This window comes from Esox lucius, chromosome 9 (assembly GCF_011004845.1).
Source record: "Esox lucius isolate fEsoLuc1 chromosome 9, fEsoLuc1.pri, whole genome shotgun sequence".
In the NCBI taxonomy this organism is placed as follows: domain Eukaryota; kingdom Metazoa; phylum Chordata; class Actinopteri; order Esociformes; family Esocidae; genus Esox; species Esox lucius.
In genome coordinates, this window is record NC_047577.1 from 6353858 (window position 1) to 6380295 (window position 26438).

General features: G+C 51.2%; 1 protein-coding gene across 3 annotated transcripts; it reads left to right on the forward strand.

Moving 5' to 3' along the window:
* Positions 1-244: 244 nt before the first annotated feature.
* Positions 245-26369, forward strand: tsc2 (TSC complex subunit 2). 3 transcript variants are annotated; one of them, XM_029121922.2, is made up of 42 exons: positions 245-415; positions 498-584; positions 724-834; positions 989-1136; positions 1333-1450; positions 1868-1916; positions 2413-2538; positions 2711-2784; positions 3244-3370; positions 4081-4224; positions 4347-4484; positions 5044-5147; positions 5420-5501; positions 5592-5747; positions 6361-6474; positions 6635-6757; positions 7531-7637; positions 7983-8151; positions 8656-8778; positions 8901-9020; positions 9455-9644; positions 9963-10056; positions 10303-10405; positions 11614-11711; positions 14013-14177; positions 17331-17492; positions 17576-17731; positions 17835-17947; positions 18118-18363; positions 18642-18872; positions 20437-20529; positions 21765-21916; positions 22178-22776; positions 23383-23461; positions 23540-23626; positions 23929-24021; positions 24175-24268; positions 24466-24605; positions 25263-25341; positions 25608-25699; positions 25874-25972; positions 26182-26369. In XM_029121922.2, the coding sequence occupies exons 1-42, from the start codon at positions 281-283 to the stop codon at positions 26350-26352; spliced, it is 5691 nt and encodes a 1896-aa protein (XP_028977755.1). In that variant the 5' UTR covers positions 245-280; the 3' UTR covers positions 26353-26369. The 3 variants fall into 3 exon arrangements, with proteins under 3 accessions (XP_028977755.1, XP_028977756.1, XP_028977757.1); XM_029121923.2 differs by lacking the exon at positions 20437-20529 and having other exon boundaries at positions 281-415; XM_029121924.2 differs by lacking the exon at positions 14013-14177 and having other exon boundaries at positions 281-415.
* The last annotated feature ends 69 nt before the right edge of the window (positions 26370-26438 follow it).

A 26438-nucleotide genomic window follows, 5' to 3' on the forward strand; every position in this document is an offset into this window, starting at 1 on the left:
GGTTGGATCACATGGTCGGTCAGGTCGGGCCTTGATTATAACCTGTTATGTTCTTTGGACGGACAGTGTGTTATGGTTAAGGCTCACCACTGATTGGCAAACTTTCTACTATGTGGCCATCCATCAGGGCTTTTTGTGTGCACCAAACTTTTTAAGTTTGAACTCTAATAAAGGAGGGCTCAGAAGAATAACATTTGAAGGATTCAGTTTGTATTATGTTTCTGTTTTGGCCACCCAGGCCCCCCCACACACCCCCCCCCCCCCCCGCTCCAGACCAGCTATGAACAAGCAGTCCAATAAGGAGACTCTGAAGGATAAGGTGAAGGGGATGTTAGGGCTGGGAAACCCTCGTCCCCTCCCCAAACAGGCAGAGAACAGGCCTTCTGAGTTCATCATCACACAAGATATTCTGAAGGTATGGAAGACCTCATGTCACCACACACACACACACACACACACAGTCGGTCACTGATGACTTCCACTTTGGTCGCCCTCAGGACCTACAGGCGGACTGTGGCCTTAACAACAGGATCCGGGTTGCCAACCATGTCGGTGAACTGGCCAAGGCCAAGAAGTTTGAGGAGGTGAGGGGAGGGGCAACGGGGGTCAGTTTTTAGAGTGTGTGGGGGGGGACGGACTCAGAAAAAGTTTGAGGGGACGTGTTTAGGGGGTGGGGGTGTCGTGGGTGGGATCAGCTAACCTGTGTGTGTGTGTGTGTGGTAGCATGCAGTGGAGGCGGTATGGAGTGCGGTGGAGGACATGCTCGGTCCAGAAATGCCAGTTGAAGCCAGACACACTGTCCTGCTGCTCCTCAGAGCCATCATTCAGGGACAGGTACACACGCACACCCAACAACACACACGCGCACACACACGCCCAACAACACACACACACGCCCAACAACACACACACACGCCCAACAACACACACAGTTTTCACTCCCTCAACTGTGCCTTTTGAAACCGTTGTGTTCTCTGTGGGCCTTCAGGGTGAGCGTCTGGGCCCTCTCCGGGCCTACTTCTTCAAGGTGATCCAGGACTACCAGCCGTCCAACGAGGACCTGACGGACAGACTGGAGGTGTTCAAGGCCCTGACGGAGAACGGGAAGGACATCAACTACCTGGAGGAGGACATAGGTGGGAAATCATCCTCTTTTTCGAGGGATGGTTCTCGCTGAAGCTGTGTTTAGCCGTCCCAATTCTAGTTTTTCTAGTTAAATTCACTCATACTCTAAATTGTTTGCTTTTTTAATTTATTGATAGATCACTGAAGCAGTAAATTGACTGACTAGCAAATTGATTGTCATGTTAATGTATGTCTGATCTCTTACAGCTCGTTTTGTCCTGCTGTGGATGGACATTGGTCTGACAGCGGACTTCCTCCATGTTCTGGTCAACCTGGTCAAGTTTAACAGCTGCTACCTTGACCAGAACATCTCCATCATTGTCCAGTAAGATCTCCATCATTGCGCGCAGAATATTTTATTTCAATGCTGCCAAGACATGTGTTGTAAATGTAGTAGGTGCTTGTCTCAAATCACTGGGGAAGCCTTGCCTGAACAATATTATATAAACATAATAATATAACATAATCTGCCACACATCCTCACAGCTGTACATCCAGGGATAACATCCGCCACACATCCTCACAGCGGTACATCCAGGGATAACATCCGCCACACATCCTCACAGCGGTACATCCAGGGATAACATCCGCCACACATCCTCACAGCTGTACATCCAGGGATAACATCCGCCACACATCCTCACAGCTGTACATCCAGGGATAACATCCGCCACACATCCTCACAGCGGTACATCCAGGGATAATAGAAGGTGTTCAGTGTGTGTCTGGTTTTGTCCCACAGGAAGATCTGTCTGCTGTGCAACCGGACAACAGCTTCTACTGACATTGAGGTTTGTGTTTGACCGTGTTAAGAGTGTAGTCACCCCCCCTCCTGTCTGTTACATAGGTGTAGTCATCCCCCCCTCCTGTCTGTTACATAGGTGTAGTCACTTGACTATCAATACACACGTTTCTACCAGGCTGATTTATACTGGTACCACTATAACATGTTTCTACCAGGCTGATTTATACTGGTACCACTATAACATGTTTCTACCAGGCTGATTTATACTGGTACCACTATAACATGTTTCTACCAGGCTGATTTATACTGGTACCACTATAACATGTTTCTACCAGGCTGATTTATACTGGTACCACTATAACATGTTTCTACCAGGCTGATTTATACTGGTACCACTATAACATGTTTCTACCAGGCTGATTTATACTGGTACCACTATAACATGTTTCTACCAGGCTGGTTTATACTGGTACCACTATAACATGTTTCTACCAGGCTGATTTATACTGGTACCACTATAACATGTATTCTGTGGGGTCCAGGTGGCTGTGCAGGTCCTGGATGCGGTGGTGTGTTATAACTGTCTGCCTTCAGACTCCCTTACCATCTTCATCATCACCCTCTGTCGAACGGTCAACGTCAAGGAGTTCTGTGAGTCCTGCTGGAAGGTGAGGTGTGTGTGTGTGTGTGTGTGTGTGTGTGTGACTAATCATTTAACGTTGTCATTTCACATTTTATCAAAATAACCTCTATTCTCTCCCCCCTCCTCTCCCCCACTTCTCTAATCCCACCCCCCCACCTCTCTCTCCCTCCTATCACTTCACCATCCTCTCCCTCCAGTTGATGAGGAAGGTGTTGGGGACCCACCTGGGTCACAGTGCCATATACACCATGTGCCGAATCATGGAAGAGAGGTAACCCTGACCCCTGTTTCTGTCTCCCCCTGTCTCCACTAGTGTTGGTAGCCACTGAGTGTGTTTGTCTTCTCCCCCTGTCTCCACTAGTGTTGGTAGCCACTGAGCGTTTGTCTTCTCCCCCTGTCTCCACTAGTGTTGGTAGCCACTGAGCATTTGTCTTCTCCCCCTGTCTCCACTAGTGTTGGTAGCCACTGAGCGTTTGTCTTCTCCCCCTGTCTCCACTAGTGTTGGTAGCCACTGAGCGTTTGTCTTCTCCCCCTGTCTCCACTAGTGTTGGTAGCCACTGAGCGTTTGTCTTCTCCCCCTGTCTCCACTAGTGTTGGTAGCCACTGAGCGTGTTTGTCTTCTCCCTCTGTCTCCACTAGTGTTGGTAGAAACTGAGCGTTTGTCTTCTCCCCCCGTCTCCACGAGTGTTGGTAGCCACTGAGCGCGTCTGTCTTCTCTCCTTGTTCCCAGGGTCTATATGGAGGACGCTCCGTTGCTGAGAGGGGCAGTGTTCTTCGTAGGGATGGCTCTCTGGGGGGCGCACCGACTTCCCGCCCTAAAAAACACCCCCACTCTTGTCCTACCCTCCTTCTACAAGGTGAGGAGAGAGGAGCGCGGTTAGGAAGGTTCGAAGGGAGGATGTAGATTAATTGAGCCCACAGCGTTCCTCGTTTCACAAGTTTGAGATGGTTATTAGTCATAGAACTTGTCTTTTCGCCCAGTTTGTTTAGAATTAATTAAGTTTTTAGACAAACAGTTTGAAGCGATGGGAGAAAATGCGATTACTATCTCTTAAACGTGACATTGTTCGGACTAATGCCGTGGATATTTCTTAGCTGGCGGGCTGTGTATCCACAAGGACACCTTGTCCTCTGTCCTCTTTTCAAACAGGGAGCCGATGAGTTTCCAGACATTTTCTCATTGGCCGTTTGCCGGTCAATGTTTCTCGGTAAAGAGGTATTTGAATGCCCCCAACTGGTGGTGATGTTCCAGGTGCCTCCCCATGGCTGTAACTCCACCTTCTACTTGTATTTCGTGCGTCTATTGATGCTAATTAAGAGCGGCATCCGGTTTTTGTGTTCGTCTTAAGATCGCTAGTTACGACCAACCGGCAATGGTATTTGCAATTTACTCAGCGATGAGCTGTTTTGGCAGTCATTTTGTTTCCATGTTCACAGTTCTATTTTAGCCGAACTCGTTGTGTCCGCGCTGACGTCTGGCTAGCGCGTTATTCCTCAAGGTCGCTCGGTGGGACAAACGCGCAACCCCCCAAAATCGTTGTGTCTGACCTTTGACCCCTGGCCCTAGGCGATGTCGTGTGCTAACGAGGTGGTGTCGTACGAGATCGTCCTCTCCATCACCAGGCTCATAAAGAAGTATGGGAAGGAGCTGCAGGTGGTGACCTGGGACATCCTGCTGGCCATCATCGAGAGGCTGCTGCAGCAGATACAGGTATCACCCCGGTACTCCCCGCCTGTCCGCCTCCTGCCTCTTCGCTCCTCTCCCCGGTCCCCCCCCCTCCTGTCCGCCCCCTGCCTCCTGGCGCCACCCCTCACACGTCTCTCCTGGTCTAGACGATAGGAGGTGCAGAGCTGAAGTCCATCGTGTACGAGCTGTTGACCACGGTGGATGAGCTGTACGAGCAGCGAGGTTTCCACGGCTCGTCCGACAAGTTCTTCAGTCTGGTGGAGAAGTGTGCCGATAAAAGGCCCGTAAGTCCCTCCTCCTCTTCCAAGGATCAGGTCTGGTGCTGTTGCCTTCACAGCATCAGACCGGTTCAGTGCATAGAGGACATTTTATTCAAACGCCGCCTCTCTCTCTTGCATAGAAACTCTATTTATTTTTTCCCATAACCCCTTTGATTGGTTGAAAGGACGTTTGGATAAGCGGATGGAGATAAGATATGAGATGATGTGGCTGTGATGATGTCATCAGGACGCGCCGGTGTTGACTGGTGTCATTGTGTTGTCATCAGGACGCGTCATTGTTGACTGGTGTCATTGTGTTGTCATCAGGACGCGTCATTGTTGACTGGTGTCATTGTGTTGTCATCAGGACGCGTCATTGTTGACTGGTGTCATTGTGTTGTCATCAGGACGCGTCATTGTTGACTGGTGTCATTGTTGACTGGTGTCATTGTGTTGTCATCAGGACGCGTCATTGTTGACTGGTGTCATTGTGTTGTCATCAGGACGCGTCATTGTTGACTGGTGTCATTGTGTTGTCATCAGGACGCGTCATTGTTGACTGGTGTCATTGTGTTGTCATCAGGACGCGTCTGTGTTGACTTTGATATCGTACCGGGCCCAGTCCATCCAGCCGGCTAAAGACGATTGGATTCCGGCCTTACAGCGCCTTATGGAGAAGTTCTTCAGGTACTGTTGGAAAACGCGAAACCCGGCAGTCACCTGAGAAACCAATTAATGTGTGACAGACAACATTTGTTATTTTTGTTAATAGCTATTTAACATTACATAGTGACATTTTAGTTCATAAAGTGTTTTCCCTGTCTCTCTCGCCCTGTCTCTCTCGCCCTGTCTCTCTCGCCCTGTCTCTCTCGCCCTGTCTCTCTCGCCCTGTCTCTCTCGCCCTGTCTCTCTCGCCCTGTCTCTCTCGCCCTGTCTCTCTCGCCCTGTCTCTCTTTCAGGCATGAGAGCCGTAGCGTCATCAGGATCAAAGTGCTTAACATTCTGTCCTTCGTCCTCAGCACCAACGGGCAGCTTTACGAGGTACTCACTGTCTCACTCACTGTCTCACTGAAACCCCCGCCCCCTGAAAAAGTTTAGCCCCCCCCAACTACCAGCTGCCCCCCCCCTCAGGAGGAGCTGATTGAGATGGTGGTGATCCCTCAGCTGAGTGGCATCGCGGAGGACCGGGATCTGGCTGTACGCAAACAGGCCACCCAGCTGTTAGTGGACCTGGCCGAGGGCTGCAGCTCACACCACTTTACCAGCCTATTGGACATCATAGAGAGGGTACTCACACACACACACCACTTTACCAGCCTATTGGACATCATAGAGAGGGTACTCACACACACACACCACTTTACCAGCCTACTGGACATCACAGAGAGGGTACTCACACACACAGACCACTTTACCAGCCTACTGGACATCACAGAGAGGGTACAGACACACACAGACCACTTTACCAGCCTACTGGACATCACAGAGAGGGTACAGACACACACAGACCACTTTACCAGCCTACTGGACATCACAGAGAGGGTACAGACACACACACAGACCACTTTACCAGCCTACTGGACATCACAGAGAGGGTACAGACACACACAGACCACTTTACCAGCCTACTGGACATCACAGAGAGGGTACAGACACACACAGACCACTTTACCAGCCTACTGGACATCACAGAGAGGGTACAGACACACACAGACCACTTTACCAGCCTACTGGACATCACAGAGAGGGTACAGACACACACAGACCACTTTACCAGCCTATTGGACATCACAGAGAGGGTACAGACACACACAGACCACTTTACCAGCCTACTGGACATCACAGAGAGGGTACAGACACACACAGACCACTTTACCAACTGGAGTCTCTCTGTTTGTAGGTGGCGAGTCGTTCCCTAGCATGCCCCGGACCCCTGGAGGTGTCTGATCCGTCTTCAGAACCAGCCATGGAGGATGTCCGCACCGCCATTTTGGGACTGCTTGAGATACTGAAGGCATGTGCGCACTCTACGGAGTGCACACACACACACACACACACACACACACCTGATCAGTGGAGTGTCTCATATTCACACACATGTCGACCCAGGCTTGTGTTGAGCTGTGATTTGTGAGTTGACTGTAGATCGGTGATCTGTTGCTCTCCCCTGGCAGAGTAAGCTGTACAGCCTGCCGTCCAGCCACGCTAGTCGAGTGTACGAGCTGCTGATCAGCCACATGCAGCTGCACTACATGAACCGATACAGCTCCCCTGTGGCCGGCCGGATACGATTAGAGGTAGGTCACGCCGGGGTTAAAGGTCACAGATTAAAGCTCCTTCCCTTTTAATGTTGTTTAATATTTGCACATATTGTCATGGTTAAAAAAAATAAAATAACATTTAGTCAATATTTTTGATGCAACTATTGTATAATAATTAGTGTTCTGTTTTAAATGGCTTCTAAAGTATTGTTAACCTGAACACTAACGTCTCAATTTATTGGCTCTTAAAATTATATAATATCAGCATTTACTGCTTCCTGATTTCAGCCACTGTGTCTATGAACTGTTTGGAATGAATGGCTTGTTGACACATTGGCCGTTAGTTTATGATGTAATTCTAATGAGCTGGATGACAACCAATGTGATAGACATCTTACCTGTTAATATCAAGTTCCTTCTAATGCTGCCGTTCCTAATTCTATGTTTACAAATCAACTTCCATCAATTTATTATTATTTAATGCATTGCAGTTTTTATCCCAGCTCTCTTTTTCTTTGTTCTCTGTCTGTCTGTCTCTCTCTCTCTCTCTCTCTCTCTCTCTCTCTCTCTCTCTCTCTCTCTCTCTCTCTCTCTCTCTCTCTCTCTCTCTCTCTCTCTCTCTCTCTCTCTCTCTCTCTCTCTCTCTCTCTCTCTGCCTGTCTATCTCTCTCTCTCTCTGCCTGTCTATCTCTCTCTCTCTCTGCCTGTCTATCTCTCTCTCTCTCTGCCTGTCTCTCTCTCTCTCTCTCTCTCTCTGCCTGTCTCTCTCTCTTTCTGTCTCTCTCTTTCTGTCTCTGCCTGTCCGTCAGGTGCTTGAGTTTCTTCTGATGATCCGTGCTGACTCTCTCCATCGTCTGGGAGTTCTCAATAAAGACAAGGTTCTAAGGTTCAGCCCTTACTGCTACTGTGACATGGGGTGGGTACCCACACACACACACACACACACACACACCCACACACACACACACACACACGTACAAGGGCCTGACTTTTTTATCCAGTCTGTCATCTCTGGGTTCAGATGAGTGGGATATGTCTGGGAGTACTGGGGGAGAGGGTTTATCACCTCTATGGACGCTGCAGTCTGGCTGTTGAACGTTTTACATCTGTATGGTTGGTAGTATGTCATCTGCTATTGACTGACACATTAAACTGTCAAGGCTGCTCAGTTATGATGTCCAGTTCTGTGTCAGACCCCAGGAATTCAAAAGATGCATCTTTCTCTCTCTCTCTCTCTCTCTCTTTATTTCTTTATTTGCAGGGAGCCAGAGAAGAAGACAACAGGATCAGTGTCTCCCCCAGCTGTCAGTCCGGCCACCCCCACCTCTTCTCCATCCATCCCTCCATCTTCCTCCTCGTCCTCCTCCTTCCGGACAGCCTGCCTGCCCTACTCCCCTGCCTTCCATGTTCTCCTGCTGTGCCTGAAGATGGTACACACACACACACACACACACACACACACACACCCTCAGGGCTTTACTTCTGTGATATTTGTCTCTATTTTGAGGGCGTGAGGTTTACCGTGTGGTTCTGGTAAGGGCGTGAGGTTAACCGTGTGGTTCTGGTAAGGGCGTGAGGTTAACCGTGTGGTTCTGGTTAGGGCGTGAGGTTAACTGTGTGGTTCTGGTTAGGGCGTGAGGTTAACCGTGTGGTTCTGGTTAGGGCGTGAGGTTAACCGTGTGGTTCTGGTTAGGGCGTGAGGTTAACCGTGTGGTTCTGGTAAGGGCGTGAGGTTAACCGTGTGGTTCTGGTAAGGGCGTGAGGTTAACCGTGTGGTTCTGGTTAGGGCGTGAGGTTAACCGTGTGGTTCTGGTTAGGGCGTGAGGTTAACCGTGTGGTTCTGGTAAGGGCGTGAGGTTAACCGTGTGGTTCTGGTTGGCGGCGTTGGTTAGTAAATCGTAAACCAGCTGATAGATCCTGTGTGTGTTTTCCAGGAGACTGACTGGAAGGTGTTGAAGCTGGTTCTGGAGAAGTTGCCGTGGACCCTGCAGTATAAAGTCCTCCTGCTCTCCTCACCCTGCAGTATCGACCAGCTCTGCTCTACTCTCTGTTCTATGGTACAAACACATCTGTCTCTGTCTGCCTTAGTTACACTGACTGTCTGTCTCTCTGTCTCTTTGTTATTGACTGTTTCTCTTTCTGTCTGTGTCTCTGTGTGTTAATGTGTGTGTGTGTCTAGGTATCAGAGCGTTTAAAGAAAACACCAGAGGGTTTCAGTCGTACTGATGTCCAGTTGGCAGTGGTACCTGTCCTCACGGCCATCACCTCCTACCACAACTACCTGGAGCAGGCCCGCCAGGTGAGTACAAACACATGCGCGCACACACACACACACACACACCAACCACAACTGCCTGGAGCAGGCCCGCCAGGTGAGTACAAACACATGCGCGCACACACACACACACACACACCAACCACAACTGCCTGGAGCAGGCCCGCCAGGTGAGTACACACACACACACACACACCACAACTGCCTGGAGCAGGCCCGCCAGGTGAGTACACACCACATATCTTAGTTTGTTTTTATCCTTGTTGCCCTAAACCACACTTAACTTTAACTTCAATAACATAACCTTTATGCCGAAACTTTAAATTAAGCTAAATTAAACACTACGCCCAAGAATACTTTGTCACAACCCCTAACCAGGAAGGAACTTTTTCTTACTGAGGAAACGCTAAAGAAACTCACACGCACACACACTTGCCTCTCTCCCTGTCTCTCTCCAGAGGGAGTTGGTTCAGTGCCTGGAGATGGGGCTGATATATCGCTGCGCCAAGCAGTGTGTGGTTGCCTTGACGATGTGCACCGTGGAGATGCCTGACATCATGATTAAACTCCTCCCCTCCCTCATCGTCAAGCTGACGCACATCTCGGCGACTGTCGCCATGGCGTCGCCCATGCTGGAGTTCCTGTCCAGTGAGAATCCGCCTTGTGTTTTCTCTAACAGACATTAGCCAGTCAGAGGGCCAGTCTGTGTTTACTAGAACATGTAAAGAAGCCTTCACACATTTTCACTTTAGTTGTCTTGTACAGACACCAACACGCACAGTATACTGGAAAACACTGAGAACACACACACGTCAAACTTCACAGGGAAGCTCATTTCATCAGTTTGAGGTCAGATTGAAGCATATCCACGTTTATGCTGATGATGGTGTTGCCTGACACGGTTGATGGTGTCGTGTGTGTGTGTGTGTGTGTGTGTGTGTGTGTGTGTGCGTGTGTGTGTCGTAGCTCTAGTTCGGCTGCCTCATCTGTACGCCAACTTCGTAGCGGAGCAGTATGTCAGTGTGTTTGCCATCTCCTTACCGTACACCAACCCCTCCAAGTGAGTAAAGGAAATGCTTACACACACGCTACACTTCCCCGTCCTGTTGGGACGGCAAACATTTTTGTCATATTCAGAATCCTATTTTCCAAATACCTTATGCTCATCGTTATGCTGTGATTTACTATGGCCTAGTTTACTAATGCTTCATGTTTTGTTCTTTCTTTCTCCTGCATGCCTTCAACTGCGTCTCTTCCCTTGTCCCTCCCCCGTCTCCCTCCCCCCTCCCCCCTCGTCTCCCTGCAGGTTTAATCAGTACATTGTGTCTTTGGCTCACCACGTCATCGCCATGTGGTTCATACGTTGCCGCCTGCCCTTCAGGAAGGACTTTGTTCAGTACATCACTAAGGTGACTTTGTTCAGTGCATCACTAAGGTGACTTTGTTCAGTGCATCACTAAGGTGACTTTGTTCAGTGCATCACTAAGGTGACTTTGTTCAGTGCATCACTAAGGTGACTTTGTTCAGTGCATCACTAAGGTGACTTTGTTCAGTGCATCACTAAGGTGACTTTGTTCAGTGCATCACTAAGGTGACTTTGTTCAGTGCATCACTAAGGTGACTTTGTTCAGTGCATCACTAAGGTGACTTTGTTCAGTGCATCACTAAGGTCTGCGTGTGGGGACACTCCTCTAAATATGAACGCTGTGCCAGTCTGTCAGGCACGGCTCCTCGTCTCGTGACGCCCCAGGAAGTTATGTTGGTTCTTTTCCTCAGAGGGGTGTTCTGAAGCCGTGAATGGTCTCTAATCTGGGGATGTGACGCTGTCCATTCAGTTTTACCCGCGGGGGGCGGAGCGAGCCCTTGTGAGGTCGGTCGTCCGATTTTTTTTTGAAAAAGGGGTTGGTGAAAATTATTGCGCTAGATATACGCAGACGCGCACACACAACAACCTTGGTTATGTAAGACATCTCTAGTAACTGGGAAATGTTGCATTAAAAAGAGCTGTTTCAATGTTTTGCCTATGAATGTCTTTCCAGTCATTTTCCTGAACATCCCAAACCTGCCATATTTATTTTAAACCTTTTTTTTGACAGACAGTCAGGGCACCGGTGTTTTCCCTTGTTCTGGTAATTCCTTGTCTAAATGGGCTCACGATCCAAATCAGTTTGGGAAACTGATTTTTTTATGTTTTGTAATATTTTTGTCAGGAAGTGCAGCTCTATACACAACCATCTCTCTTCCTTTTCATTGTGTTTCGGCGAACTTGTGTTATTGGTGTTTACTGCTGTGCTGAGGATCTTTACCCTGGGTGTTTGTGGTAGTTCATCTGAGACAGCTTGGTATTAGTTTAGTTTCTGTTTTGCTTTCTCGTATTTGTCTTTGGCTCCCCCAATTATTCTTTTTTTTAGTGGTGCTGCCACTGTTGTTTCTGTAGGGGAGGGAAATCAGCTGTTACAGGTATGGCCTGTATTATAACCTCCTCGTTAGATCAGCTGCTGTTCCCACAGATCAGCACATCTCCCTGGGCCTGGAAATGGCTTGTCTCCTCCTCAACGGCAGGAAATACTTCTTCTGAGACTCTGTCACCCCCCCCCCCATGTGTTTCTTCCCCCAGGGTCTGCGTTCCAACGCCCTGATGCCTTTTGACGACACTCACGAGGCCCAGAGCAGCTTCCGCGCTCGAAGCACCAGTCTGAACGAGAGGCCCAAAAGGTACACACACACACACCCACACACACACACACACCAGAGACTACCTACACACACGGCCAGCTCACAGGACGTCTGTAGACCATGTGACCGTAGAGGAGGGTTCTGTTGTCAAGGTAACGCAGGACTCGGCATGGCTGTCTTTGTTGTGGTGTGATGGTTTGGCTTCGGTGGTTTTTTTGGTTGGTTGTTTTTGTTTCAAGTCCACTCTCACACGCGCACACACACACACACACACACGCCATCTTCTAACCTTTCTCACCAAGAAGGGAAATCTGTCTGAAACGTATTAATGGTGCAGCGATTTGAGACGCTCCTGGAATCGTCCCGGTGTCCTTAAATCCCACCCCTCAGCCATAACTAGGCCCCCCTAATGGTCCCCTGGAGTGTCCATCAAAAGCCCCAGCCTTCCAGCTTTGGGTTTTCTCTTAATCAAGTTTGAACCTAACCAATAAATTGTTTTAAAATAATAAAAAAAACGATATAGTGAGCAAATTGAACGTTATTAGCATAATAGGGCCCCACCCCTTTACCGCTTCCCTTCTGAATTGTCCCCTTTGTTTCTTCATAATTTATAATGATTTTACCTAATATGAAAATCTCCATTCCTCTTTCCTTCCCAGCCTTTTGCTTCCCTCGCTTTTTCTGTGGTGACGACTTTGGGGAAAGAGTAGCTTCTCTCTCCATCTTTCTCCAGTCCCCTTTTGTTTGCAACCAAAATGTAACTTCCTAATTTCCTTGTCTTCAGTACTTCCACGGTAACCAGCTTGTCCTAGAACATTAAATCGTACGTCTCCATGGTAGCACAAAGTAACCATGTTTAAATGACAGCCTGAATGCACCATGAACCCCTCTGTAGTGACCTCTGACCCCACGGTCTGAGACCCTCAACCCTGTAGTGACCTCTCACTCCACCCTCCTGCACCCTGTTACCCTGTATGAACCTGTGACCCCACCATCCCAGACCCTCAACCCTGTAGTGACCTTTGACCCCAATGTCTCAGACCCCCGCAACCCTGTACTGACCTCTGACCCTGTAGTGCTCCCTGGGGTTGTGTCAAATTTCCCAACATTTGAGAAAACCTTGTAGGAAGGTTCTGGTTTTCCTTGGTTGCTCTCCTTATTTCCAGGGACATTTTGGAAAGTTACCAGAGTTGTGCTCCCATCCTGCCGCCTATACAGCTTCGGAGAGACGCCTGTCAGGTCTGATCTGAGATCAGAAGATAGATCAGAGGATACGGTTGTAAATGAACCAAACCAAAGCAGTGCCAAGGTTCTTGGTGCCTTGATGGAGTAACAGTTTATAAAGTGAGCCTGCCATTAAGCCTCGTCTGTAACAATAGGTTTTATTAGACCAGATGTTGTCATTAGAGTCGATTCTCTTTCGGTCTATGGACCTGGCACGCTGTACTCCGACCCCGGCCTAATGCTGTACTTGGTTCTGTCATTTGTTGTGTTCATTGTTTTTAATCCTTTTTGTTTCAGTTTTAACCATTTCAAACATTGTTGTATTATTGTGTTGTTGTTTTTTAAACTAACCCCTTTTCTGACCTTTACATTTTTTTATTTTGTTGTGTTGATGGTTTTTAACCCGTCTGGACACGTGTTCATTGTGTTGTTTTAACCCCTACTGAGTCCATCTTTTTTAACAGTAACTTTGTCCCAAATGGGATCCTATTTCCTCTATAGGGCACTACTTTTGACCAGGGTCTTTGGGGTAAAGTAGTTCACTATGTAGGGAGTAAGGTGCCATTTTAGACACCCCGTCAGTCACCAAAATGTGGGCTTTTCCTGCTGCGGTGCGGGCTGTGTCATGTTCTTCCACTTTGATTGAATTGTTTGCTTTTGTGTTTTGCTGTCAGAGTTGTCTCTCTCCTTACTGCTCTGTTGCTGGTATGTATTTCTGTATGTGTTTCCCTTTGCTTTTTCCTCCTTCATGATTTCCTCTCTTCCTGTTTTTTTTTTTGTGTTCATTGCTATTAATTTTCTCAACTTTGTTTTTTTGGTTACTCTTTGGTTACCCCCCCCCCACCCCCGTTTGGGTGGTGCGTTATGGGCGCGGTTTCGGTGGTGGGGGGGGGGGGGGGGGGCGTCAACACCCTGAATCCCTCCATTCTGATTGGCCCACCTCTTCTGTCCTCTCCCCCATGACCCTTGCCCTCCCGCGACGTGTGTCCGTTGGCCACCTGGTTGCCGTGGCGGGGCTATTCTGACGCGCTGACGTTCCCGGACCGCCATCTCCCCCCCCACCACCACCACCCCCACCCCCCCAACCCCCCGACACACCTTTGCCGCGGTCCCCAGTCTGCGGGCTGCCAAAATGGCGAGGGCACACCACCACCTACACCAGCAGCAGGCGGCGACGGCGTCGGGCGTAGCGACCAGTTCCAGCTCTCCCGTTAAAGAGCTGTCGGCCATGGACGCCTTCCGCTCCCGGAGCATCAGCGTCTCTGAGCATGCGGTGCGCAGGTAGACGGCGCTCTGTGTGTGGGGGGGGGGGGGGGGGGGACGGGACTTGGCCTGCTTTTGTCGGGGCGGGCGGGACTTGTTTGGGAGCGGGGAGCCGTTGTCATGGGGACCGGTGGGCAAGGCGGTTGCCAGGGAGACCTGGGGCGGTCGGCGGTTGCATGCTGGAGGAGGGTTTGTTTGTTGATGTGGTGTTTTGGAATTATTATTATTTACTGCCTTTCGTTTATTTTTGCCGCATGGAGTTTGTGCTTTGGAAGACGTTCCATCTTTCTGGGCTTGTTTGTGTGTTGTTTTTGTAGATGCATACTTATTTTTTTTCTTTTTTTTCTTGTTTTTGTTTGGCTGGCTGTTGCTCTTTCTTTACTGATTTGCTTAACTGTGCAGTGTCACCAGAACCGGCATGTGTAACAACATCACGGACTGACAGGCACTGCTACCAATGACCGGCCTCCCTCTAATCCTGGTGGGAGGGAACATACGCTCTCTGGGCCAATGATACGCCGGGCTCATACACAGTGCGTGCGCGCACACACACACACACACAGGCTTGCCTGCTGCCTGAGTTTACATCGGAGTTGCATTCCATTTGATTTTACCCCCCCCCCCGCACGGTATCCAGCTGCCACAGTTGATCATCTGAATGTCGTCGCAGTGTTTTTGGGAGGCTGGTGGGAGGAATTGTGGGATAGTATATAGACATCAAAAACATGGAAACCACGTGTTTGGACTCCCATTTCAATCGATTCCATTCCTGCCCTTCCGAGGAGCACAGCCTCAGTCTGCATCGCTTCTCACCATCCTCCGCTACTGAGTTTTGTTGGAATTTTGTCATGTCTCCTTCTGTCGCTAACAAACTCAAACAATGACTCCTCCTGTGCACCAAATCAATACACGCACCTTAAATCTGTGTTGCTGGGAAGAGTGACTGTGGGAGTAAAGAATGAATCAGAAATTGGAGTTGTGTGTGGTGGTGGTGGTGGTTTGTGTGTGCGTGCGTGCGTTTTGGAGTAGTAGATCTATCAGTTTTCCAGTAAACCAAGCTAGTACACCAAAGTTTTTCTAATTTTCAGGTATTCCAGAAATGTACATTTCCCCCATGAGTTTTGGAAAATATTTAGAAAAGTGACTGGAATTTAGCCACCAACGGCTAAAGCGTATCTAAACTTCTCAGCCCTAAGCATATCCTTGTAGTGTTTGGTTTACTCAATGCGATGTCATGCCACTCCCAGCCACCAGGGAGCAGTAGAGTATCAGTGGCGAAGTATCCATCTCACTACGACCACTTCAACTCCTTGAAGTGGGGCCTAGATCAACAAATCTTTGATTGTGAGGGGGGGGAATTACCCCCCTCACAATCAGACACAGACACTGCTATCAGACACAGACACTGCAATGCTGATTAATTTGAAAGCGTTGTTGTGATTGCTGGCTGGATAAGGAACCGTCGTTGTGATGACGGCTGGCTGGATTATCAGATTCTGGATAACGTCGGGGCCGTGCCTTGCTCCAAAAAGGCTCTCCGCCTCCCTCTCGCCAGTTTCACGAGTTGAGATAGTGAGCCCCGTGATCAGTTTAAGAGACTGACATAAAACCCGTCCTACTAGTGTACATTACCCCAGACTCCATGCCGTTGTGCTTCAAGGTTAGCGTTGCACTGCTGGAAACGGTGCTCTGTTCCGTTAAAAACAGGACACCGAAACTGCTGGTTATGGAATTATGTTGTCTCCGAAATTATGTTGTTCACGAGAAAATGATGTCCGCCAGAGCAGCTCGGTCAATATGACCGATTTTGAAAAAGGTCAATCAATGGTTGAAATGCCCCTCTGCTGGCTTTTGACCATGCACTACTGGGTTGTGTTCATCACAAGCTGGGACTATACTTTGTGTAGTGGTTGTGTTAGCAGTAGCTTCTGTAATGGCAGTTGAAATTCAACATTCGCTTTTGGCGCTATGCAATGAGGTTAGCAGTGACGTTCGTGCTAAGTAATCACGTTACAGAAGCCATAGTGTTTATACAGCATTAGCGATAGAGGGTGATATTTCCAAAATAATATACAGTAGTGTTGATAAATAGTGCTGGTTATAACAATGTCCATGTTGAGCATAGCGAGAGCAGTACCCAGTAGCGATAACGATGATTGCCGTTATCCACGTTGATTCTGTTAGTGAAAGCCTCTCCGGCCAAGGCATGCTTTTATCATGAGTGGTTGATTTTTGAATTTTATGTGCATAGTGCTGGGCTGGAACAAAAGCCCGCGCCTTGCGTCTCCATGAGTTACACAAGATGGACTGACGCGGGGTGACGTGTGAATAAAAGGAACATAGGGATCATTCTGCCGCTCACAGGCTCATGTGCTCTTCTGTTTCCTGTGTGACGCGTCCCTTCACTAAAATGGCTCCAGTTATATAATTGAATATCCTTCTGTCCTCCTCTTTGTTCCTCCGTGTAGTCCCTCATACATCTAATCCCCACAGCTGTCCGGGTGTGTGGGCGGAAGAGTGCCGTGTTCTCTGCTTTCAAGACAGACATGGCGTGTTTAGATACTGTGATTTGTCTGAAACGTAATAAGTGGCCGGTTTGAACTGTCTGAACAGCTGGTGGCTACATCCAATGGGGTCCCTGTATTCTCCTTTACCCTGGGGCTCCTAACAGACTATGGTGCTGCAAAACCGTAGCTAGATCTTCTGTCTTCCATTAGACCGGGGGTCCACCATTCATTGTGGCGCAGCGGTGTGGTCTCTCTCACAAACACACACACACACACACACTCTAAAAGTAATTCCCTGTGATCAGATGAGTGTGGCAGTGTTCTCCCTCTCCCTCGTGTAGCGATATGCAGGTCCAGTTGTGGTGTAGATGGACCGCTTTGTCAGCTGTAAGAACAGGACTCCGGATGCGCGTACTCATTCCCAGCTTGTGTGTGTTTACCGAATTCATAGGTCAACGGAATAATCCTTTATTATTGTGTGTGTGTGTGTGTGTGTGTGAGAATAACGTTTTATTATTGTGTGTGTGTGTGAGAATGAAGTATTACTGTCTGGTGTGTGTGTGTGTGTGTGTGTGCGCGTACTATGAGTTTTCCGTTGCGTGCCTGCGTACGTGCGTACATGAGCGTCCTCTCTGACCCCCTCTCTGGCGCCCCCTGCCTCTAGAATGCACACCTCCACCACCACATCCAGTCTGGGATCGGCAGATGAGAACACTGTGACCCAGGCCGATGAAGGGCTGAAGACGGTCCACCTGGAGCTCACAGAGACCTGCCTGGACATGATGGCCAGATACGTCTTCTCCAACTTCTCTGCTCTCCCGAAGAGGTACGCCCCAGTGGGCCGGCACACACACCCCCCAGCCAATGACCGGGTCCCACAGCTTCTGACCTTTAATCCTTATCCCCTAGGTCTCCCATAGCGGAATTCCTGCTGGCGGGGGGTCGCAGTATGACCTGGCTGGTCGGCAACAAGCTGATCACCATAACGACCAGCGGAGGGGTCAGGACCCAGGGGCTGCTGGGAGTGGACATGGCAGAGAGACTGGGGGGAGGGGAGATGACCAGGTAACACACACACACACACACACTTCAAGGCTGGGTGCGGGGAGATGACCGGGTAGCGCACGCACACCCCACTTAGCGAGGTCCTCTTTCCCGCCCTCCGTAGGTCAGACCCGTCCCTCCACACCCGTCAGACCAAAGAGGCTCCGGCCAAGCTGGAGTCCCAGTCCAGCCAGCAGATGACCAGAGCTACGCGCATCAGAGCGCGCTCCATGTCAGGTAACAGGAGGACGACCCAGCCCCTGTCTGGGGGTCGACCCAGCCCCTGTCTGGGGGTCCCGTTAGACTTACTGAATACTCTTAACTCTTCAGCATGATGATGATGATGATGATAAATGCTGTTCCCTTTCCTCCCCCCATCCCACCGTCCTCCTCTCTCACCCGTCCAGGGGGTCATGCTCTTCGTTCGGGTGTGGCCCAAAGCCTCAGTCCCCTGGTGTCTCCCTCCGAGGGGGGAGAGCTGGGTGCCTCCCCCCCTTCCTCCTCCTATGGGGGCTGTCTGGACAGCCTCGGACCCCCCTCGTCCTCTCCGTGCGCCACTCCGAAGGACCTCCTCAAAGACCGGCCCAGCCTGGCGGAGTTCCTCCCCATGCTCACCCAGGGGTGGGCGGAGATCTTCATACGCCGACCGTCAGGTGAACAGCACAGGTGGCGAGGATGTCACTGTAGACACACACACACACACACACACACACACCTTGTATTTCTGACCTGGAAGGAAATCCTGTTGGCTAACCTTAACCTCAATATTCTAAAATGCGAAGCCTAAACGTAACCTGGCCCTAATGCTTGACCCAGAACCTCAACTTAACCCAAAATGCCTGAACCCAAAAGTAATGGACATTACTCCGGGTAACGCCAGCTGGTTGATATGTCGACGTGCTGATTAACGGACCCCTTGACCTTTCTCCAGGTAACACCAGCTGGTTGATGTGTCTGGAGAACCCCCCCAGCCCCTTCTCCTCCGAGCTGGGGAACATGCCCCTGCAGGAGCTGTCCCTGGTCCTCATGGCCATGGAGGGCCTGAAGGAGGCCCCCGCCCAGACGACCAGCGCCCCGGCCAGCACGGCCTCCCCGGCTCCCCTGAACCCCTCGGAGCCGGTCCAGGGAGGCAAGCCGGGACTCCATCCGCGCCACAACACTGGTGGGAAGGGCGTCCAGGGTGACTGGGCGTGTGCTGGTCACACACACTGTGTGTGTTGTGGAGGATGTGTGTGTACGTGTGGTGGGGGATGTGTGTGTACGTGTGGTGGGGGATGTGTGTGTACGTGTGGTGGGGGATGTGTGTGTACGTGTGGTGGGGGATGTGTGTGTACGTGTGGTGGGGGATGTGTGTGTACGTGTGGTGGGGGATGTGTGTGTGGTGGGGGATGTGTGTGTACGTGTGGTGGGGGATGTGTGTGTGGTGGGGGATGTGTGTGTACGTGTGGTGGGGGATGTGTGTGTACGTGTGGTGGGGGATGTGTGTGTACGTGTGGTGGGGGATGTGTGTGTGTGTGTGTGTGTGTACATGTGGTGGGGGATGTGTGTGTACGTGTGGTGGGGGATGTGTGTGTACGTGTGGTGGGGGATGTGTGTGTACGTGTGGTGGGGGATGTGTGTGTGTGTGTGTGTGTACGTGTGGTGGGGGATGTGTGTGTACGTGTGGTGGGGGATGTGTGTGTACGTGTGGTGGGGGATGTGTGTGTACGTGTGGTGGGGGATGTGTGTGTACGTGTGGTGGGGGATGTGTGTGTACGTGTGGTGGGGGATGTGTGTGTACGTGTGGTGGGGGATGTGTGTGTGGTGGGGGATGTGTGTGTACGTGTGGTGGGGGATGTGTGTGTGGTGGGGGATGTGTGTGTACGTGTGGTGGGGGATGTGTGTGTACGTGTGGTGGGGGATGTGTGTGTACGTGTGGTGGGGGATGTGTGTGTGTGTGTGTGTGTACATGTGGTGGGGGATGTGTGTGTACGTGTGGTGGGGGATGTGTGTGTACGTGTGGTGGGGGATGTGTGTGTACGTGTGGTGGGGGATGTGTGTGTGTGTGTGTGTGTACGTGTGGTGGGGGATGTGTGTGTACGTGTGGTGGGGGATGTGTGTGTACGTGTGGTGGGGGATGTGTGTGTACGTGTGGTGGGGGATGTGTGTGTACGTGTGGTGGGGGATGTGTGTGTACGTGTGGTGGGGGATGTGTGTGTACGTGTGGTGGGGGATGTGTGTGTACGTGTGGTGGGGGATGTGTGTGTACGTGTGGTGGGGGATGTGTGTGTGTGTGTGGTGGGGGATGTGTGTGTGTGTGTGTGTACGTGTGGTGGGGGATGTGTGTGTGTGTGTGGTCAGGGCCCCAGGTTTTTGGGCCCTAAGTGGGGTTTAGTTATTACCCCTCCCCAGATAGCAGAATAAAACACATCCTGGCCCCCCCCTCTTGACAGCGGACTGAAAGACGTAGAAAAAAAAAGTAGAAAATGTTGCCTCATCTTGAACTGTTTTTGTAAATATTTAAACAGACATTATACTGCTATGTCACACACAGGGTGGTTAAAGTCAGGTGACAGATTCATATGGATTTCAAATTGAGTTTTACACCTGTTCTTTGATAGCAGATCTCTTAGCTATGCATATTTATAATTCTGAATGTTCCTCACACTTATTTATCCTTTTTTAAATGGTTTTGATTTCCGGTTTCCCACCACGCTGGTTTTTGATTGGCTGCCTGACCTGTCCAGTGGACTCTCTTTCCTCTATGGGTTTGTCCGTCGTCCCGCCCCCAGCCCTGCCCCCAGCCCCAGGACGGCTCCAACGGAGCATTTCCTGGGCAGGTACAAGCAACGTGTGGCCACGTCCCCTAACAAACTTGCCCCCCACCCCCCCAAAAAAAAAAACTTCTGTTGGTGCCACATTAAGTGGGTTGACTGGAATGGAGTGAATGGAACGCTAACAAACCCATCACTCACACAGCCTCCACGTGTTTTATATTATTTTATTTACTCCATTCCAACCAATATCCTCCCCTTGCCAGCCTCCACATGCTTCCGGGACGTGTCCACGCCCACCCCCACCATGTCATTTCCGTGTCACCTCTGCGTGTCGCTCACGTGTTCGGTCCAGCCTGGAGAGAGCTATTTGGACAAACTCATGGGCCAATCATGTAGAGATTAATCAACCCCGCTGACAAGATGAACCAATTTGTTGACTGGATTTGTTCACTGTTTTTATGACGCTTTGATTTCTTTCTAACCTTTGACCCTTAACCTTCTGTGGCCTTGGAATGCACTTCCCGTTTGACCTAGCTGTCGGGGGGTGGGGTGGGGGGTGGGGGCAACGTCTGTATGCGACGCAGCCCCCAGGAAGGCTGCACGTCGGGAGTTCCTTCTGCTGCCGCCGGCCTCGTCAGGGGGTATCTGTGTCCCAATCATCCCTCGTTCCTGTCAGACTGTGCTCGCGTTCCCTTTCCTTCACTGACTGAAAGGAAGTGACCTCTAGGAGCGATATAATGAACTCCCTTACCCACAATGCCGTCACCCGACCAGGGAGCAGTGAAACCCAGAGCATTAGCTGACACTCCCATGACTGACCGATGACTGACCGATGACTGACCGATGACTGACCGATGACTGGTCACCAGAGACTTTAATTGTGATGGGTCAGTGACTGTTGTGCTGTTGCCTGCAACTCATTGATCGGTGTGGGGCTCTGATTCAGGGGTGGGGCTCTGATTCAGGGGTGGGGCTCTGATTCAGGGGTGGGTGCTTATGGCCGCTGCACTCTTATTGTGTTAATTTCTTTTGCTTGCTTGCCTGGTATAAGACAGTGGGTTGGTGGTAGTTGGTCTATATGGGTTTTTTTGGAAGTCCCACCCATGAGTGCTCGGTTGAGTGCTCGGTTGAGTGCTCGGTTGAGTGCTCGGTTGAGTGCTCGGTTGAGTGCTCGGTTGAGTGCTCGGTTGAGTGCTCGGTTGAGTGCTCGGTTGAGTGCTCGGTTGAGTGCTCGGTTGAGTGCTCGGTTGAGTAAGCCCCCACTCTAACCCTCTCCTCTCTGCCGCCCCCTGCTGTAGAATCTGTGGTTGTGCTGGAGGAGGGTTCCGTAGGTCAAATAGAGTCGCCTTCTGATTGGACGGAGAGCGAGGGGTTTGAGGCCATGCCTTCGGATCCCATCTACATCACCGCTGATTTCTGCAAGGACGTGCCCTCGAGAACCCTCAGCAGGGTGAGTCCAGTTGGGACGCTAGAGCACCCTATAGTTTGATCTATAGATTACGCCTCGACCAGGATCCATCAATAGGGTTTAGTGAGCCTCTAATAAGGGGACTGCTGTTAAAAGTACGGAAATCCGAATTTCTTAGCCCACCAAAGATATCTGAAAATGTCCAACAACAAGACAAACTGCCAGGGAGCGTTATCTGCCTTTTTAATTAGAGGACATTTGTTGGCGTGTTTTAATAAGTTGGCGATCTCTCCTCGCCTCCAGTCGTCCTCGAGCTCCAGCCAGGATGATGAGAAGTCCACCCTGGAGGAGGTGAGTGAAGGGGCCATCCCCATCGACCAGCCCGTCCTGGCCCCCTCCACGCCAGGCAGCCAGGGCCCTGAGCTCCCCTTCCAGTCCCAAACGCAGCCCGGGACCCAGACCCTGAACAAGTCCAGCTCCTCTCCCGAACTCCAGACCCTGCCGGAGGCCTTCCACAAGGCCACCGCGGGAGCTGCGGCCAGCGCGGCGGACGTACCCGTCAGGACGCCGTGGGAGGGGGAGCTCCCGGCCGACAAAGACAAGGTGGAAGGGGGAGGAGGCGAGGTGAACGGGCAGAGTCAGATCGGGGAGTTCAACCCGGCGCCCGGGTCAGGAAGCGGATGCGGTTCGACCGTGCCCCAGGGAGCTAGGATGAGGCTAGAGTTCCCGGCACCCCAGCAGCCCGGCCCTGTCTCCCCCAATGGGGGGCACCGTCCGCGGGGTCACACCATCTCGGTGTCAGCCCCCTCCTCCAGGAGGGAGAGGAGGTCTGGGGGGGACGCGTACCAAACCACCCGCCCGGCGCCCAGCAACGCGGAGAAGACGGGCGGGCTCAGCCCCAGGTTAGACGCTTGCAAACACACACACACACACAATCCCAAAAAGTGCTCTGCCTTCGACTAGTGACTCACTGCAAACCTGTGACATAGTATTAGTCAATGTTTTTCGGGGGGGTCGTTGGAGAAGTGGTGGGGGAGGGTCGGGGGTTGTTGAAGTGGTGGGGGAGGGTCGGGGGTCGTTGAAGTGGTGGGGGAGGGTCGTTGAAGTGGTGCGGGAGGGTCGGGGGTCGTTGAAGTGGTGGGGGAGGGTCGTTGAAGTGGTGCGGGAGGGTCGGGGGTCGTTGAAGTGGTGCGGGAGGGTCGGGGGTCGTTGAAGTGGTGCGGGAGGGTCGGGGGTCGTTGAAGTGGTGCGGGAGGGTCGGGGGTCGTTGAAGTGGTGCGGGAGGGTCGGGGGTCGTTGAAGTGGTGCGGGAGGGTCGGGGGTTGTCTTCTTGCCTCTCTGCTGTGTGTATCATCCAACCAGGTAAGTTTAAGTGTAACGCTCCTGTAGCACTACTGATATTTAAACCGTGTTGCTATGACTGCAGACTCGGACTAGTGACCCTATCAGGACGTGGGTTTTTTGGTGGTTCCTCTCTGACTTCCCCCTCTCCGGTCTCTCTCCTGTAGTTTTGTGTTCCTCCAGCTCTACCACTCTCCCTTCTTCGGCAACGAGGCCAACAAGCCCCTCCTGTTGCCCAAATCTCAGGTCAGTCACCTTGTGTGGCGGTTTTCTGTTCGTCTTGTACGTTATTAAACCAGGCAGTAACGAATGTGTCTCTCCCAGCTGATAGACCGAGCGGTGAAGGTTTTGGATCAGATGCCTCCGTACGACACGCATAAGATCGGAGTGGTGTTTGTAGGAGCTGGACAGGTAAGAGGGCATTGAGAAAATAATGCGCCAATCCACTATGGGGTGCACACGATGGGGTGTGGTACATGACCAATATACCATGGCTACGAGCTGCCCTTAGACACGATACATTGCGGAGTGCCTGGACACAGAGCTTAGCTGTGATATATTGGCTACAAATACTACAAACTCACAAGATGCCGTATTACTTTTATGAACACGTTGCCTGAGCATTTGAATTTTTTTTTCTTCTGGAACATAGCATCCCTCTAATCCAGTTCTCATTTTGGCTGGACCGCATATTAACACGTTGTGTTGAATAGGTATCCAATGAGGTGTCCATCCTGTCTAATGAGTATGGCTCCAACCGTTACGCTGGCTTCCTGACTGGCCTGGGCAAGCTCATACACCTCAAGGTAGGTGTCTAAATGTTCACCGGGTTTTTGCTAACAGTCTGCAGTGGGCCAAGCCTCCCTACACACCCCTGTGTGTCCCCCCCCCCCCTCTCTACGCCCCCCTCCCTCCCCTGTCTCTAGTCTATGGTGAATAACGTGCTGTTGTGGTTGTAGGACTGTGACCCTGACCAGATTTTCCTGGGCGGTTTGGACCAGTACGGGGATGATGGGGAGTTTACCTACTGTTGGCATGATGACATCATGCAGGGTTAGTGTCTCTGCCTGTCTGTCTGTCTGTCTCTGTCTGTCTGTCTCTGTCTGTATGTCAGTGTCTCTGCCTGTCTGTCTGTCTGTCTGTCTCTGTCTGTCTGTATGTCAGTGTCTCTGTCTGTCTGTCTGTCTGTGTCTGTGTGTCTGATTAGCGTGGTGATTTAATAAGTCATTCTCTTTACACCTCCCCCCCAGCCATCTTCCACATTGCCACCCTGATGCCAAACAAAGACAGTGACAAGGGCTGCTGCAACAAGAAGAGACACATCGGAAACGACTTTGTCATGGTGGTCTACAATGACTCCGGAGAGGAGTACAAACTGGGGACCATCAAGGTATGTCATACCGCTGGGTCCCCGTCACGCGGCTGGGTCCCCGTCACGCGGCTGGGTCCCCGTCACGCGGCTGGGTCCCCGTCACGCGGCTGGGTCCCCGTCACACCAGCGGGGGTAGCTCACAAGCTGCCGTTAGCTCACCTATTTCTGAGTAGCTTGCCAAAATGTCTCAGTACGTGCCGTTTTCACGTTCCACCAGGAACAGCCATTAACGAATCTCACGAGACACGCAGGCTCCCAGCTGCAGTTAGACAAAACAACACCGACGTTGCCCTGGTAACACTGAACAGCGTGGGTGTTGCCCGGGTAACACTGTGCACCACCTGGTGTACGCCGTCTATCCCGAGCGCTTTGTCACTCAGTGTGAAGCCCGTTGCTCACCAGTGATGACCGTCCTGGGCGTGGTTTCGTCCTGTAGCGTAAACTTTGTATTTACATGTGGGGCTTCTACTGTTTATTGGTGGCTGGTCAGTGAGTCAACAATTCTCTCTGTAGCCGGCCAGCCAATCAGTCGGCTGTCTCCTGGTAGCCGGCCAGCCAATCAGTCGGCTGTCTCCTGGTAGCCGGCCAGCCAATCAGTCGGCTGTCTCCTGGTAGCCGGTCAGTCTTGGTTTTCCCTAAACAGTAATACAAGCCTCTTTTCTGTTCTGTGAACAGGGTCAGTTTAATTTCGTGGAGGTCGTCATAAAGCCTCTGGACTACGAGAGCAACCTGGTCACTCTGCAGTGCAGGAAAGGTGAGTGTGATTGGACGTGTGTTTAGAAACAGGAAGGACTCCCTGGATGCGGATTGGCTGAAAGACGTGGTATTTCAGACCGTATACCGTGGGAATGACAATACCCTGGGGGTCTGAGGTGTATGGCCAATATACCACGGCCAACTCCTGGGTCCTGTAGAACATCTACGTTGGCTTGACTATACCATGGAGCAACCCGGTGAAAATTCACCTCCCTGTCTCCTCCCTTACTCCTCCCAACCTCCCTTTCCTCCCCCCTCTATCAGATCTGGAGGGTCTCGTTGACACCAGTGTGATGAAAATCGTCTCAGACCGCAACCTTCCACTGCTGGTGAGGCAGATGGCGCTACACGCTAATGTGAGTAACACACACACACACACACATATGCAGTGAGTCATGAGAATGCCCCCCCCCCTCCCCCCAAAAATCATTTACTTAAACATTGTTATGAAAAGCTTCTGAAGGCAGCATGCTGATCCAGGCTGAGGTCTTTTGACTTGTCCTCTCTCTCTCTGTGTGTGTGTGTTTCAGATGGCCTCTCTTGTCCACCAGTATGGAGCCAATCCCTCTGACGCCTACGCTTCCAAGTGGCTGGCCAGACTACGGCACATAAAGAGGCTCAGGACACGGGTGAATGAACACACACACACACAGACATACACACATATAAACACATGCCTCTGTGTCGCCAGGTCTGTAGCCATATGCGCTCTGAAAGTCTTGTTTTTCCTCCTGTAACAGTTATATATCTAAATGTCGAACTTCAGAAACTCAACCAAAGACGCTTTCAGCTGGAACATTTCAGCACCGCTAAATTAACCCCCACCCCCCACCTCCAGGCCCAGGAGGAGATCCAGTCTCGACCCACGCCCGGTATTTCCCTGACTCAGGGCCACTCCTCCCAGAAACCGCAGTCCTCCTACCAGCAGGGCGGCGCTAGCGGGGTGGACTCTTCCGGGCAGCGCAAGAGGCTGGTCTCCACCGTGGACGACTTCACTGACTTCGTGTGACGGGGCGGGTCGAGGGGGGGGGGGGGGGGGGGGGGGGGTTCACGTCCACACTAATACACCCCCGCAGGCGTTTGCCGAGCGCTAGC